General features: G+C 41.0%; 1 protein-coding gene across 1 annotated transcript in view; it reads right to left on the bottom strand.

The window, feature by feature from the left end:
- The window catches only part of CPA6 (carboxypeptidase A6), a 311803-nt gene extending 304633 nt beyond the window's left edge, over positions 1–7170 (bottom strand). Inside the window, exon 1 of the mRNA XM_050800279.1 lies at positions 6803–7170. Coding sequence (XP_050656236.1) covers positions 6803–6918 — 116 coding nt within the window. The 5' untranslated portion in view covers positions 6919–7170. The remainder of the gene's footprint in view (positions 1–6802) is intronic.
- Between the last annotated feature and the right edge of the window lie 9415 nt (positions 7171–16585).

Below are 16585 nucleotides of genomic sequence, written 5' to 3'. Positions count from 1 at the left end.
CCATTAGCTCAGTGGGCAGAGGAAATGCTGACCCCCATGGAGTACTAGCTATCTGTGAATTTGGGTCAGACTGCAGTATTGCATGTCTTTAACAAGCAAAGCAGGAGACCCCAACACGCAGAACATACTGCAGGGAAGAAAGCTTTGGGTATAATGAGCTGATAAACAATCAGCACTTAGTGGCTGTACTTTGAGCTAGTGGATAAGGAAAACTAAAAATATTCTACCATTAACAAGGGGCAAGAGCTAGAAGGAAGTTCCAGAAGGCATGGGAGAACTATTTCATTAACTACACACTAACTTGTGGGGAAACGTTCATAACCAACCTTAGAACCAAGGACACGTCCTAATGTCCCCAAATGTAGAGCACGTATTTCAGCCTATCATTCATGAGCTGACATGGTCCTTTCCTGCTTTAGGCTCTTACTATGAACGGGGCCTGCTTGCTTTGTTTATTCAATGTGTGCAATGCTGAATGAAGCTCTCTACTTCTCTGATCTGACTAGATCTGGTTTCAGGGCTGAGGATAAGTGAGAGAGAGGCAGGAAAACCAGAGTTTGATGATAGAGGCCTTAAAAGCCACGAAGAGGATTCTGCCTTTGATGTAGTTGACAATGGGGAGCCAAAGTAGGTCTTTGAGCAAGGGAGTGACATGATGAAAAGTCTTATTTTAATAAGCTCATCAGTATGAGAAAGGATTAGAGAATGGCAGATCAGTTAGGAGAAAACTACCTTAACTCAGACTGAGATTAAAACAAAAAGTCCTATATGTGGCTGGTGGTCCTTACAAGGGAGAGGAGAGTACAAATGGGATACTTTTTATAGGAACAGAAGGAACTAGAGATGCATTTCTTCCTTAGGAGTGAGACAAGAGGCATATTTGAAGACATGGAATAAAACTCATTAAGGATGCAAACTTAGTGAAGAATATAAAAGGTCAAATCAACAATTTACCATCAAATCAGGACCCTTCTCAGCTGGGAAGGAGGTACTGCTGATGACTACACCAGAACAGCACGTGCAAACTGAGACAATCCCTGGCAACCCCGGGCCAGTCCTGGGAAAAGGGGGACTTATGTCCTTCAAATCTGAAAAGATCCTTAACTACCAGTGTAGAAGGCAACTCAGATTCACATGATTAGCTCTGATTTCTTGTGCTCTAGACCTAGGTTTCTAAAGCTCAGAGAACACTCAAAGGAAGCCAACATCAGGACATAAAAGAACAAAAAGCTGCTCTTGAGAGAGAGGTAGGGTAGAAAACAAATATGATGTCTCGGGTTGAAACTGCTCTACTGAGTCACTATTCCTCACAATCCTTTTGTCTTCAGTATGCCACATCCAATGTGCAGTCTCTTTGCTTATAGGATTTCAAGGACCAAACTACTTTTTTTCCTTTTTTCTTGAGATGGAGTCTTGCTCTGTTGCCCAGGCTGGAGTGCAACAGCGTGATCTTGGCTCACTACAACTGCCACCTCCCAGGTTCAAGCGATTCTCCTGCCACAGCCTCCAGAGTAGCGGAGACTACAGGTGCACGCTACCATGCCCGGCTAATTTTTATATTTTTAGTAGAGACAGGGTTTTGCCATGTTGGCCAGGATGGTCTCGAACACTTGACCTCAGGTGATTCACCCGCCTCAGCCTCCAAAAGTGCTGGGATTACAGACGTGAACCACCATGCCTGGCCCCAAACTACTTTTCAAAAATAATCTTACTTCAAGTCTACTTCTGTGAATAGTCACATCCTGTTTCCATGGATGACTATTGACTTGTGGACAAATAACCATAAGTGGGTGATACCCAGCCCTGCTCATACATATGGTCATGGGAAAAAAGGGTATGCCATTCATCAAAGTGGCTTCCCTGAGACACAAAGAAGGGGAAGAAACTCTTCCAAGACCTAAGAGACATCTTCAATAAATGCAGGGCTGTCATGAGAAAAAAGGAGTCCATGGAACTTTGCAAGCAGATGCAGTACAAGTAGATTAATACGAGCTCATTACTTGGTTCCAAGAAGCAGTCATGATGGTAGGCAGCCAGTTCTCTCTGCACCCTCAGCCTACATACAGCAGGGTTAGATAATCAGAATTGGCAAGGACATAGAAAGGATGTTCACCTCTCCTTCTTGGTTCAGTGAGCTCTTCTGTCAGCCCTCAGGAATCTCCTCATCCCATACAGCAGGGGTCCCAAAACCCCTGGCCACAGACTGATTCCAGTTGGTGGCCTGTTAGAAACCAGGTCACACAGCAGGAGGTGAGTAGCAGGCTATCCAGCAAAGCTTCATCTGTATTTGCAGCTGCTTCCCATTGCTTGCATTTCCACCTGAGCTCTGCCTCCTGTCAATTACCAGCAGCATTAGATTCTCACAGGAGCAAGAATCCTATGGTGAACTGCCCATGTGAGGGATCTAGGTTGCACGCTCCTTATAAAAATCTAATGCCTGATGATCTGTCACTGTCTCACATCAGCCCCAGATGGGTCTGCCTAGTTGCAGGAAAACAAGCTCAGGGCTTCCACTGATTGTTTGTTATGGGGAGTCCTATAATTATTTCATTACCTATTACAACATAGTAACAATAGAAAAAAAGTGTGCAATAAATGTAATGTGCTTGAATCATTCTGAAACCACCCCCCGCCACTGTCTGTAGAAAAATTATCTTCCACAAAACCAGTCCCTGGTGCCAAAAAGGTCGGCGACTGCTACCATACAGCACTTACACATTATATAGTAATTTGATATGTGGGCAATTTTCTCTACTATACGGCAAGCTATTAGAGGGAATTCACTCTGTTGGTCAAGTTCTCAGCACACAATGGGCATCCAAATACTTGAATGAACAAAGGCACATGATCACAGCTACTTTCTGTGCCACTTTTGTTTTCTCTGTGTGTGTGTGTGTGTGTGTGTGAGAGAGAGAGAGAGAGAGACAATAGAAAGTTCTTTCATCTTCTGTTTTCTGTCCCTTATGGGCCGTGCATGCTTTTCTAATAATGATTCACTATCAGTGACTCATCACCACCCTAGAGAAGGTAACCAAGATTAAACCTCCAATTTTACCTATATAATCTCTTTTCCTTTATTGTTCTGAAACTATCAGTTCCCCAAACAAGATTAAATCTTCCAGTTTTTCTTAAAAGCAATTCTCTATGCCTGAATAAGTAGCAGAGTGAGAAGTACAGTGGTGGAGTCAGGCAGAGCTGGGTGAGAATCTCAAGTGTGTTCTTGAGTTAGTTAGCCCTGAACTTGGGCTACCTGGACTGTACTTCATTTAGCCTATTTGTAAAATGAAGATAACAAATGCATCAAGTTGTTCTTAGAATTAATATTTTTATAAATGTTTACATTAAGTCTCGGTAAGTATTTTACCATCCTGTTAAGTTCTTACTAAGTGCCAAGAACCATGCAATATCCATGCTATTCTTGAATCCTCCCAGCAACTTGGTGAGGAAGGTCTAATATTACCTCCATTGTCCCAGATAAGGAAACTGAGGTTCAAAGAAGTTAAATAACTTGTCTAAGATAACAGAGCTACTAAATGTGGAAAAGCAAAAAATGAGACCCGGGCAGTTAACGCTCAGACTTATGCTACGTTGACACATGAAGAAGGCACTCAATAAGTAGTTTTCAAAAATCATAGCTATGTTAGTACTAGAGTTTTGCCAGAATTTATTGTTACTGTCTGAGATCTCTCTTTTACCATTATTTTAAAAATCTACCCTAATTTTCTGTGATGCAGAAGTTTTTTTTTTTTTTTTTTTTTGATTTCAGTGTCATAGTATAATAACCAGGTCTGCTTTTGGGAAAACAGGGAGATGAGGGAGAAAAAAAAGAACACAGAATGATGTTTGCTTGTATGGGCGTCTCACTTACCGATGGACATTTATTTATCCCCGAAATGTCTGACTTGGTATTTGTAACCCCTGAAGCCCTTGACATAAAGTACCAATAAATATAATTGAAGTTGTCATTTTCCACTTCGCTTCATTCCTTTTCCATGCATTTAAAGATCTGTCTTGTAAGTGTTTAATATAGTTATCAAAAAAGGCACTAGGCTTTTGTCATCAGATTTTTCTTGTAGTCTTTCTACACTTTTAAGTTTTTAATTTTTGTGGGTACATAGTATGTATATACTTCTATGTACCTCATATATATTTATGGGGTACATGAGATATTTTGGCACTGGCATGCAATGTGAAATAAGCACATCATAGAGAATGGGGTATCCATCCCCTCAAACGTTTATTCTGTGTGTCACAACAATTCAGTTACACTGTTAGTCATTTCAAAATGTACAATTAGATTATTATTGACTATAGTTACCGTGTTGTGCAACCAAATAGTAGTTCTTACTCTTTCTAACCTTTTTAAATGACCATTAATCATCCCTGTCTCCCCCTGAATCTCCCCCTACCCGTTCCAAGGCAATTTTTTTTTTCTGAGACACTTAAATTTGCCATTTACTAAGCATCTGTTACACACTTGGCACTATCCAATTGTTACTAGTTTATGTCTAAAGGACTGGCCTCATTAGCTGCTCTCAGGAGGCATGCTGGCCTGCCCTGTGTGTTCTATTTTTTATTCATGCTCAGGGTCCTGTAAATGATAATCACATATTATTGGATTCTACAAAGACCTACAAAAATATTTTTACATGAATGCAAGAAATAGGGCTGCCCCTTCATTAGTAACAAAAAAAAAGAAAAATTATTAAGGAATAAAAATGAGGTGGCTCAGAATAACTTTGGATGGATGAAACCAGCCCAAAAAAAGTGCTAAATACTCTTCTACCATGTCCTCCCATCAGATTCTCGTTCACCAGAAGGCTAAACTTGCAGAAAGTAGTTTCGGAGTAAACAAAGCAAAACATTCTCAAAGCTGAGCAGCATTTCTGTCTTTAGTGACGAGAAAATGATATCTAACGAACGTAGGTTAAAATTCCCCATTTTTAACAGTGAATATGCTCAGAAATATTTTTGCTTTTAAAGAAGCTCTAGGCTTCTATTGCAATGGGTGAGTGAGACTCACTTCATTCTTTCATCTTTTTCTTCCCTCCTACTTTTAGACATCTGGTAATTTATACACTTGGGATTAACTTATGTAGCAACGGAAGAGAAAATAGCAATTATTACATCCATTGCTGAAAACAGAGAAGGTAATGAAACTTTTTCCTGAAGGGTTCCAGTCGCTACAAATTCTATACGAAAAGGGTGCCACCATTGGCCTCATTTCCTCTACAAAGTGGTGCTTAGGGAAGGGTGCACACCTGCTCAGCTGAAGCAGGCCTGGTAACTTATCACGGAGGAGTGCCACACGCTGAAATAATTACGCACAGAGCCACAGCTGAGTGGAGGAGTGAGGGCCTAGGTCACACAGACGTGTCTATATCTGTGATATATGTTTATCATCTGACATGACATCAGCCAGGAGAGTCAGAGTTAACTCCCCAATAACCCAAGCCTACACCATCAGTCTTTAAACACGAGCTTCTTTTTTCCAGATCTCTAAAGGGGTCACAAATGATCGGAGGTAAAGCCGAGATCTTGTATGTCCAGGCCAAAAGGCAGCCCTGGGATGTTAACTCCTTTCTGTTTCCTCCCAGAAATACTGGGGTGGAAAAATCCATGATCACATTACCATCTATAGCCCCTAACTCAACTAGCATCTCTATCCCATCCTGCCTCCCCTAAAACTGAGGACATGTTTCGAAAATTTCCTCTGTAAGCACTGTATTCAGGGGAACCCTAAAGGCAGTGCCAAGATTCTTTGGGAGAGAAAGAGAAATGCGATTCTCTTACCAGGGTCACACTTATAAATTCTTTTACACTATTTCTGAAAAGAACAACTTGGTTTTAAGACACTGTACACTACCTTGTCATCATCCAGATCTACATGAAAACTTTTCTCAGGTGGTGATCCTTGAATGATAGTAGGCTATTTAAAAATATTTAAGACACTGAGTTTACTCCTCTGTAAAAAGGAATTGAACTAGAGGAACTATTTAAGGTTTTTCTAGCTCTAAAATGCAGGCAAGCCATAATTTCCAGATTCAAAGAACGACCCCCTGCATATGTGAGCAAATCACATGCTGTCTATACCACAGCAAGCCTTCAGGATAATAAGAATGTGCATAGTAACACACGGCTTCCAGCCCTCTGCCTCCTGAAGAAATGCATATAGAAAGCATGCTAACCTACAGAGGGGGGACAAAACTGATTGTTTTACTCCTATGTTTTTCCTTCAGAAAAACTACCCATAATTTTACAGTTGACTACTTTTATTCTGCTTATTTTGAGTTGAATCATTTGCATTGCTCAGATTTAAAAATCTAATAACCACTCTACAGACTAATAAGCACAGGCTAAAAAAAAAAAATTCACACTCAGTTCTTAAACTTAATCACTGATGAATTTCAACCCACTGTTCCTACATACAGTTGTAAAGGAAAGGCTTAGTTTTCAGGTCATAATTCATGTGGGACAACGGCATCACCAAGCATCAACCAAGGCAAACACTGCAAATACCGACCACGGCTACTCCAAAGACAGAATCCCATTCAACCTGGGTCCACAGCTGAGGTTGGCAGATGATAAGAAGTATAAAAAGCCAGGCTGGAGCCCACCACATTCTCTCAGTGAGCTACAGCCAAGAGCAGAGAGCTGTGTGTACATTTTATATAGGGGACCGGGAAAGTGTGCAGATTCACTCAGAGACCCCCAAGTCAGAAAAAGTGAGGCACACTCTGGAACAAACCAGCCCCCAGATCCAAATCAAAGCTGTGTAGGGCATGAATGTCGCTCCACTTACCCAGCATAGCAGTTGTTATAAAGGTGGCTGTGCCCCGGTTGCAGAATCTTCAAAAAGAGCCAGCAAAGAGGCAGGAAAGCAGCTGCCCGGCCCCTGTGCTTCCCGAGACACTTCATAGTGTTAAGAAGAGAGGAGTTGAAAGTTACTTAAGCAGCCACCCGAGGCTGGAGGTGGCTCGCAGCACCCCCTACACACCACACACGTTCTCTGGGAAGGGGGTGGGCGAGGAAGGCTGAGAGTGAGCAAAATGTGACACTTCTCTCCAGCTACAAGAGAAAAAAAAGTTTAGGCAGCTGAGGAAGGGAAGTTGCAATTACGGCTTGGTCTTGGGACAAGCAGCAGCAGCAGCAGCAGCTGAGCCTGATCTTTAATCAGGTTCCCCTAGAAAGGGCTGGGCCTCCCTCGTGCTGACTCACGGCGGGGATTCACTGGGTGCTGCTTCCTTTGGGTGACTCCTCTCTGCTTTTGGTTTGTTTGCTTTCCCAACTTGAGGCTCCTAACTTTTCTGTGCAAGCTTTTATTCTCTACTACCTTCTTCAGCATGAGGATCCTACCTAATTGCAAACAGTTTGTCTGATGGGCTAACCAAGCAGACACGGATCATTCCAAGCTTAATATTTTGATCTCCCATGACAGATTCCCAAATGGATTCCACCTAATGAAATGCACAGTCAATAATCTTGATGAGAACGCGTGCAGGGGTACCTATAGCACCTAAACCCAAACAGCTGGCTTCAGTTCCCTGCTCCTGACTTATAGGAGTGGGCAGCAGCTTTACTGGGCTTCAGGGAGCTCTTGGTACTCATTCTGCATCAGCAGCACCCAGACCTGCTGCTGTTTCAGAGGTTCTCATGGGGAATAGGAGGTCTTCGAGTGCTTTGCCACCTTGGCTGCACATTTAGAATCATTTAGGGAGCCAGACCTTGAAAATAGAAACTGTGGTGGCAGGATCAGTGGTTTAAAAAGCTCCTCAGGTGATTCCAATATTCAACCACTATGCTGGTCTGGAGCAGGGCTTCTCAGAGCTCCACATGCATAGAAGTCCCCTGGGGATCTCATTAAACTGCAGCTCTGACTCAGTAGGTTGCAACAGAGGCCTTAGGGTCTTCCCTCCTTCCCTCCTTCCCTCCTTCCCTCCTTCCTTCCTTTTTGACAGAGTTTCGCTCTTGTTACCCAGGCTGGATGGAGTGCCAAGGCCCCATCTCGGCTCACTGCAACCTCCGCCTCCTGGGTTCAAGCGATTCTCCTGCCTCAGCCTCCCGAGTAAGTGGGATTACAGGTGCCTGCCATCATGCCTGGCTAATTTTTGTATTTTTAGTAGAGACGAGGTTTTACCATGTCAGTCAGGCTGGTCTTGAACTCCTGACCTCAGGCAATCTGCTCGCCTCGGCCTCCCAAAGTGCTGGGATTATAGGCGTGAGCCACTGCACCTGGCCAAGAGCCTGCATTTCTAAAGAAGCTTCCAGGTGATGCTGATGCTGCTGGCTCTTCAGCCACACTTGGAATAGCAAGACTTCACGTTAGAATGAGGTCTGCTTTTTCTTCCAAGCAAACCTTAGAGAAAACCATTTCCTTTTCTTTTTTCCCATGTTGATAATGAAAGCTTTTCAAAAGCTCCTATTCGAATACGCCACCAAACCCATTAAGGGAATGTGCCTTGCCCTATCAAATAAGCATAGTGTTACCTAGGGTGTCTCCTGTTATCCTCCATGCCGAGTCCTGGTTGTGCTCTAAAAGAGTGAGTCACTATTTCTTCATCACACTCACAAAACTTTTCAGGTTTCCTGACGAGTCATGGCCAAGAACTCCTGTACCCTCTCATACTATATAGCCAGAGTCCCTGTTAGAAGAGAGAGCACCCAATCTTTCCCATCTTCTCTACCTGGGGAGTTGAACCAAAACTCCTTTGACAGATTCAATGTCAGGTTCATGACACAGCTGAAATGGTTTTCATTTGAAATGATGCTCTGAAGTTTCCTGCAACTTTCTCAGCATCAGTCTGGTTAATGCCTTGTCTGTGTCCTTCACAAGTCCTGGCATGTCCTCTACTGTAGGAATTACCACATCGAATTTCTTGTCTTGTTTCCTCATGAGGCAGCTTTCTCCTTGAATACAGACTGTATCCTTTTGGTCTTCCTGTGCACTTCCTTATACCTCCTCAAGGGAATACAATGTTTACTGAAGGAGTGATCAACAATGTCTGTTGCATGAATGATGAACCAGGGAAGAAATTCGTTCCACAAATATTAACATAGACGCTTCTATGTCCGGATAGAGGAGAGAGCACCTTGGGAGGAGAGAACACTATGGGCACTTTTGGAGAGTGGAAGTTCCCCAGGTGATCATGTCTGTTTTCGTTTCTTTTTTATGTTGCCTTCTTTCCTGACTTCCTGGCCTCGTACTTTGGTCTTCCTAAACTGGTCAGGCTGCTCTGCAAGACTCACAGCAGTTCTCAGAGGCCTTTTAGATGAGCCCAGGAAAGCCAATGATCCGTGGAAACAAGAGGTTACTGTGTAAATAAAACACTTCATCTCTTTGCATTTCGCTATGTCAGAACAATGTATAAATCTGTCATATTATATCACAACATTAAACTAGGAATGTTCAGTCTCTGACTGGGAATTAAACTCATCCTCAAATCATTCTGAAGGATTGGATCCTGCAAGCATGTTCAGCAGAGGCTCTCCAGACGCTGAGACCAAAGGAATCATTTCCTGGACCATCAAAAATGCCAGAAATGCCGGTGACATCCTGTAACCTTCCTAAAAATTTCAGATCAAAGAGAGGTTCTCAAACAATAGAAGCCATTCCTAGCAATCATTCTCTGTTTTACTAAGGACCAGGTTATCTGATCAAACTTCTCTTGGAGTAGATAAGCTCCCATAAAATGAGAGATAAATGGAGTCCATTTAGCAAATGGGAGGAGGAGAGAACAGTTTTATAGATGAATTCAAAGATAAAAGTTCCATTTTTAAGGCATTGAGAGGGAGTGAATTATTAAACCAGTTAGGGATTTGGAGATGGGAAGACAAGAAGTTCTATTTATTGGCTATGCCTTTGTCATAGTTGAGTGGAAGAGTGAACTTTATTAAAAGAAATATTACCATGCACAGAAAGAAATGAAACTACAATTGGGAAAAGAAAATATCATCCTTGATTCGAGTCCACTGTTGATGATAATCATTTTTAATGTCTCTTCCAGATCTGAAATTCTATGATACCATGGAGGAAGATTTTGCAAATTCTTTTCTCAGGTATATGAGTCAGAGCTACTTAGATTTATGTTGTTAAAGTTATCTGGAGAAGATAAACAGTGTGGTAGCACTTTCTTCAGACAAAAGTTGTACAGACAACCTTCCTGTTGCAGTTCGTGATCATTCCTCAACGTCCTATTTGCATAGACCTTATCACCTGTCACTTCTCTTTTATGGCTTTCTGCCGCTATTCCAACAGGCGAGGAAACAGCAAATGTGAAGGTAGGCCACTGCCCTATGCGGTCTTGGCAAGCTTCCCTTAACAACACCTTACTGACGATTCCCTCGCAACTGTCTTCGGCACCATCAGCTACCCCATCTTGATCCTGTGTCTTTAGTCTGTCTGTTGTCAGCTAGCCACAGGTCTTCCATCCTTAAACACAAGCCGCCTGGCTTATTTTTTCTTTTTCTTTTCCCAGGCTTCTCAGAAGTGCACTCTTGAACCCTGACCATGGCCTTGCCTCCCTACCACCCCGCTGAAACTTTCTCTCAAATATCAGTGGTGATTTCTAAATGGAAAAATGCTTTGTTCTCACCCCACTCCACATCTCCACGGCTTCTGAGGCTGCTTGCCAGTTGCTGTTTGAAACTCTCTTCTCCCTTGGGCTCCGAGATTCTCTTCTTCTGTTCCTGTCCTTCCTGGGGTTCCTCTCTAATTTCTGTCTGCTTAAATAGTAGACATTTTATGAGGCCTCTGCCTGCCTTCTTCTCTTCTTGATCTATTGCTGCAGATATGGTTTCTGACTTTGTGACACTCAGTGCTGGTGGAGGGGCTGGGTAGATACATAAACTCCTTGTTACATTTGGTGATTCCATTAACCTACAGGAACAAATAGGAGATGCTGTGATAGAAAGTTAAGAGGGCAGGTACGGATTGCATGTGTAGAGTGTTTGGAGGAAGTGGATGTCTAAACCAAGGATGACAAGAAGCCAGTCATGCCCAGAGGAGGATGGTGGTATGCAGAGAGTGAGGGATGGGATGAGACCATTGCAGGCACAGGGAACAGCAGGAGCTGTCTGCCAGTGAATCTCGAAAGGATGAAGAGTGGCATTCGGGCTCCTCAGCTTGGCATTCGAGGCCCCCGAAAACATTTTCATTTTTATCTTCCTCAATATTCTCTAAAGAATCTGTATCATCTCCACCTGTGTCCTTCCTCTGTGTTTGTTTACAGTGTTTCCTTGATACCAGTGGCCATCTCCATCCGGTCTTCCCGTCTTTATCTGGCCAAATCCTTCCATCCCTACCAGACCCAGCTCAAGTCAGTCTCTCCCATGAAGCTCTTCCTGTCCATTTCTATCTGCAATGGTCACCCCTTCTCTGAGTGGACAGCATTTATTCATATCCACCCTTGTGTTTGACTGTGTTGACACAATTCAGTATTACCATTTATGAAAAACTCCTCCATGCCAAGCACTGGATTATGTCCGTCTTTGTACTCCACAGTGCCTGGGGCAGTGCTGGGTCCTTTGTACTCTACAGTCCTTTGTACTCCACAGTGCCTGGGGCAGACATCTGCTAACAAAGCCTTGGCATACCTTTCAGCCCAGAGTTGCTAGGACCTCTTCCCTTTCTGGGAGCTGTCATCCAGAGCCCCGGTCTGCACCTTTGTCTTCAGCCAGGTGTCTCACAAGAAGAGTTCGGCTCACTCTGATGTAAAAGCAATTGGAAGAGTAAGTCTTGTTAATGGGCAAGCCAATTATTATACATTTACATCCTTATAATTAGGTTACGATGAAGTTTTATAGACTTTATAGAGCAAAACTAAAGTACTTTAATTTAGGAAGGTGGGAATAAAGAGATCTACCTGCTGACTCAAAGCAGCAGGAGGCTTCCATCTTCTCTCTGTCCTTGTGAAATGGGAGAGTTCCTTGATCCGTCTCACAGGACATGTGACACGGGTGTGGCCCGCTTGTTCTGTCACTGCTCCTTAAAACCCTGATGGCAGGGGGAGCACGCAGACGGGCAGGTGCAGGAGCCAGGGCAAGTGCTTTGGCTCTGGCCCCACGGTAGTGTCTAGGGGTGGGTGCCTGTGACCTCAGTGTTACAGCGCCCTCTTAGCCTTGCCATCCACAGATGGTTTAAGTGTTAACCAGCTCAATGGACCCTCTGACTTTTTGCAAGGGCAGAGGGCCAGTGTGGCAGCTTTCTGTATCCTGAACTCTTACCCAGCATCCCAGAAGAATTGGGTTATGCATGGGCTTGAAGGATGAATGTAGAGTTTTATTGAGTGGTAGAGGTGGCTCTCAGTGGGATGGATGGGAGCCAAAGGGGGGATGGAATGGGAAGATGATCTTCCCCTGAAGACACTGGAACAAGACACTGAACAGTGTTCAGATGTTCTTCCTCTCTTTCTCTGCTGAAACATTCCACTGTTAGTTTGCTTGTCTCATCTCCTCGTCTGTTTGTCTGCTTCTAGAGCCTGGGGTTCACGGTTTATATGGGTACAGGATAGGGGCATGGTGGGCCGAAAGGCAACTTTTGGGCGTGAAAACAGGAATGCCTGTCCCCATTTAGGGCCCCGGGTCTCCAGGCTTGAGGATAGGGCCTTTGCCAGGGAACCACCCTCTTCCAGTATTTCTCTGTCTCCTGTCTATATCACTTGTTTTTTCTTCTTTCCCTTCTCCTTTGTCTCACATTCTACCTCCTACTTTCCCATCTTTCCTGATACCTGGTCCCAAGACTCTTATAGAGGAATAAATAGGGAAAACATAATGGATAAAAATATCCTAAAAATTTAAAAATTGCTTTTAAAAATTACTATATCTAGTGACAGGGAAAGGATGTGTATGTTTTACCACTTGTGATATTAAATATTTTAATGCAAATTAAGAGAAATATGAGAGGGATGGAGCAGAAGACAGAGATTTTAGAAGTTTGATTAAAGTCAAAAACACTGTTCAAGCAAATGAATGAAAAACTACTTTCTTATTCATTTACCTAGGGCAGTGAGAGATGATGGAGAAAAATACCAAATAAGAATGAAAACAGTTTAATGATAGAAAAGATTCAATTGCAAGCAAAAAAGACTAAGTAGAGGGGAAATTTCAGATATAACAATAATGAAAAGAATAGGTGAGAAAATTCGCTTTACAGAGTAAAGCTGTTACCAAGAATGAGGGAAGCCAGACAAGCAGAAATGTTTCACCGTGGCACATATTGGACAATCATAAAGGTGGAAGGAGGAAAAAGTTCTCTTGGTGCTGAGGGACATCCATTTCTACATCCCCAAAACTACATAGAAAAATAAAAATCATGTGAGAATTTGTTTCAGTCTGAACTGAAGAATACATGGTAGAAGACATTGAGATTGGCTGCAAGGTAGCACAAGGAGGTATTAATTTATTGAAAATGAAGGAGAAATACAAAACTAAAATTTTCTAAAGAATTTGCTGACTTTTAGAGACATAATAAAATCACAAAGTCAATAGCTAAAGGAATGTATTTACATTCAAAAGACAATTTTAGGAACTGTGGATCATAATTATATTGAATATAAACAGACAAAATAAACACAGGAATTTTCTTTTATGCAAAAGTACCAATTGGAAGAATGGCGTAGCTTGTAGAAATCTTAGATACAAATTAACATTGAAAAACACTCATAGGAGGAGGTGATTAAGTAAGTTTCCTAAAGGGCCACATGAGAAAACACATGATGGAGACAGCACAATTATTTAATATTTAATGCAATTATTTAATATTTAATCTATTTAATGCAAAGATTTTATTTGCTGTCAAAGGTCAAATGCTTCTCAAGACTGTAGAAGAAGAATTTACCAGATTCTTTTAAGAACTTGTATTTGTATTTGATCTTGCAAGAAGAGATTTAAGACTTTGAAATAAGCAAACAAACAAACAAACAAAATTACCAAACCTATTTTTCAATGGAATGCTGGAGTCTATGGAGATTGTCTGCAACTTTGTCTCAACTAGACTATTTTACAGTCCTATAAATTTAAGAAACCAGTTAGAGTGTAAGTAATTCTTGCCCATTTTAAATGATTATTATTTTTATAGACATCCGAATAACTTCTGACTGGTAGAGGGATGACCTTCCCCCGCTGCCCTGTGAAAAAAGTCAGCTTTGCTTCCATTTGTAAAATAATTCCACCAGTTCTTTACTCCATATAAATTTGCGGTTCTTTGACTTCTCTTTTGAACTAGTAGTAACATCTTCCCCAGTTATCTCATTTAATTAATAGTGAGACAAAATCTTTGATGCCTGTTCATTTTCTGTTTGTATGAGAGCCTTAAGAAAAAGATTCTTTAGTCATTTTGGAGGTTCCACTGAGATGCCCTACTCTGACAGAGTTGGATGAAAGTCATCACTAGAATCGGGGCAAGTCAGAGGCTCCCTTTCCCCAGGGACGTCTTTTCTTGGTTTATAGAGGTGAATCTGAAGGGGTAATAGAACTTTGCTTATTTTCTGTTTTCTAATTTTAATTTTCCTCTCCACTAATTTGTCTTCTGTTTTTGTTATCTCTTTGTGTACAGCTAATAAATTATTCCCCATTGATGGAAGCAGTGATTGTGAATTTGGTTTATGATCTAATCATTTGGTAAGCTCTCTAAATGGATTTATGGTTTATAGAGATCTATTCTCTCTTGAGTGAGAGATGATAGAAATCTTGATTCTCTTGTATTTGTCTATTTGCCTATTTTGAATTCAGATTATTTCAGAATATCACGTCTACAAAGGAGAACAGCTTTTTGATATCTGTACTAGTGAATTTCTGTATTTGTGTATTTACTCTTGATCTATGACTAAAATGGCAGAATTGAAGCTTTAAGGTATCTGTGGGTCTGTGTGATACATGTTTGTAATCTGGAAAGGATTTTATCTCTCATCGACTGTGCAATGGTTTTCTCTCCCCAGGGAGTTCTAATAAATGAGATGTAAGAGACTCTTACTGAAGGAACTCTGTTCCAATTGTCCTATAGAGATAAATAAATGTACACTGAATATCCCTAAAATTCCAAGAAAATAGGGAACTTGAACCAAGACTACTTTCAATGTGCTATAATTTTTTAAAAAGTACTCTTGTAGGAAATAACTCAAAAATATTTTATGAATCCAAGTTCATCCAATTAAGGTAAGTCTTTGGCAAATAAGACAAGTTTAATAATTTTTATATAATAAAAAATAGCAAAATTTTCACTAGTTTACCAATAATATAAGAGTTACATTTAAAAAATCTTGTTTGGGCATGCTTTTCCTAAACTCATATAGGTGTCTTGACTGGTTTCAAACAATATAAATACTAATTGAAACCTTATTCTGAAAAACACTTTATTTCCGTAGGAGTCATATTTTGTCATATGTCAGCTTGAAGATAATTTCTAAGACCTTTAGGGAGCTTAACAATAAGAGGACAAATAACCCAATTTAAAAGTGGGCAAAGTATCTACACAGACATTTCTCCAAAGATAATATACAAATTATCCAATAAGCACATGAAAAGATGCTCAACAAAATTAGTCATTAGAGAAACACAAACCAAAACCACAATGAGGTGCCACTTCACACACAGTAAGATGGCTACAATCAAAGACAGACAATAACAAGTGTTGGCAAGAATGCGGAGAAATCAGAACTCTCAGACATTGTTGATATGAAAATAAACTGATGTAGCTTCTGTGAAAAACAGTTTTATAATCCTTCAAAAATTAAATGTAGAGTTGCCATATGATCTAGAAATTTCATTTCTAGCTTCCACCAAGAAAATTCAAAACATATGTTTATATCACAACTTGCACACAAACGTTCATAGCAGCATTATTCATAATGGCCTAAGAGTGGAAGTAAACCAAAATGTCCATCAATTGATGAATAGATAAAAGTGGCATATCCATGCAGTGGAATATTATTTGGCTAGAAAAAGGAATGAAGTATTGACATTTGCAGTAGCATGAATAAACCTTGAAAAAATGCTGAGTGCAAAGAGCCAGACATAAGGTCACATATTATATGATTTGACATAAAATGTCTAGAATAGTTAAAAACATATATATAGAAACAAAATATATCAGCAGTTGCCAAGGGGAAAGGAGGGATGGGGAGTGACTGCTAATGAATATAGGGTTTCCCTTTGGGGTGATGTAAATATTCTGGAATTGGGGTGATGTAAATATTCTGGAATTGGATAATGGTGGTGGTTGCTTAACCTTATGAATGTACTAAAAACCAACGAACTCTACACATTAAAATGGTGACTTTTATGGTAGGCGAATTATATCTCAAATCAAGATCTTTAGGGAATTTAGAGCCTTAAACTGATTAATGAATGATCACTGGATACCTAAATTACATCTAAGTAAGATAGAACACTGAAACATTTATTAATGAACATAATTTTATGTTTACAGGCTTTTGCTTTTTATGTACTACAGATAGGCTATCTCCTTGGTTAATTTTTGCCAATTTCAGAGGGCATGGAGGGCTACAGCAAGTATGTGGCCATAGAAAATTGTGTTATGTGTGTTTATGAGTTCTGCTTGTTGCTAAAATGAACGCTTGCTACAGACTGT

This window comes from Macaca thibetana, chromosome 8 (assembly GCF_024542745.1).
Source record: "Macaca thibetana thibetana isolate TM-01 chromosome 8, ASM2454274v1, whole genome shotgun sequence".
Classification (NCBI taxonomy): domain Eukaryota; kingdom Metazoa; phylum Chordata; class Mammalia; order Primates; family Cercopithecidae; genus Macaca; species Macaca thibetana.
The sequence above is the reverse complement of the archived record's forward strand: the minus strand, read 5'-3'. Positions and strand labels throughout refer to the sequence as shown.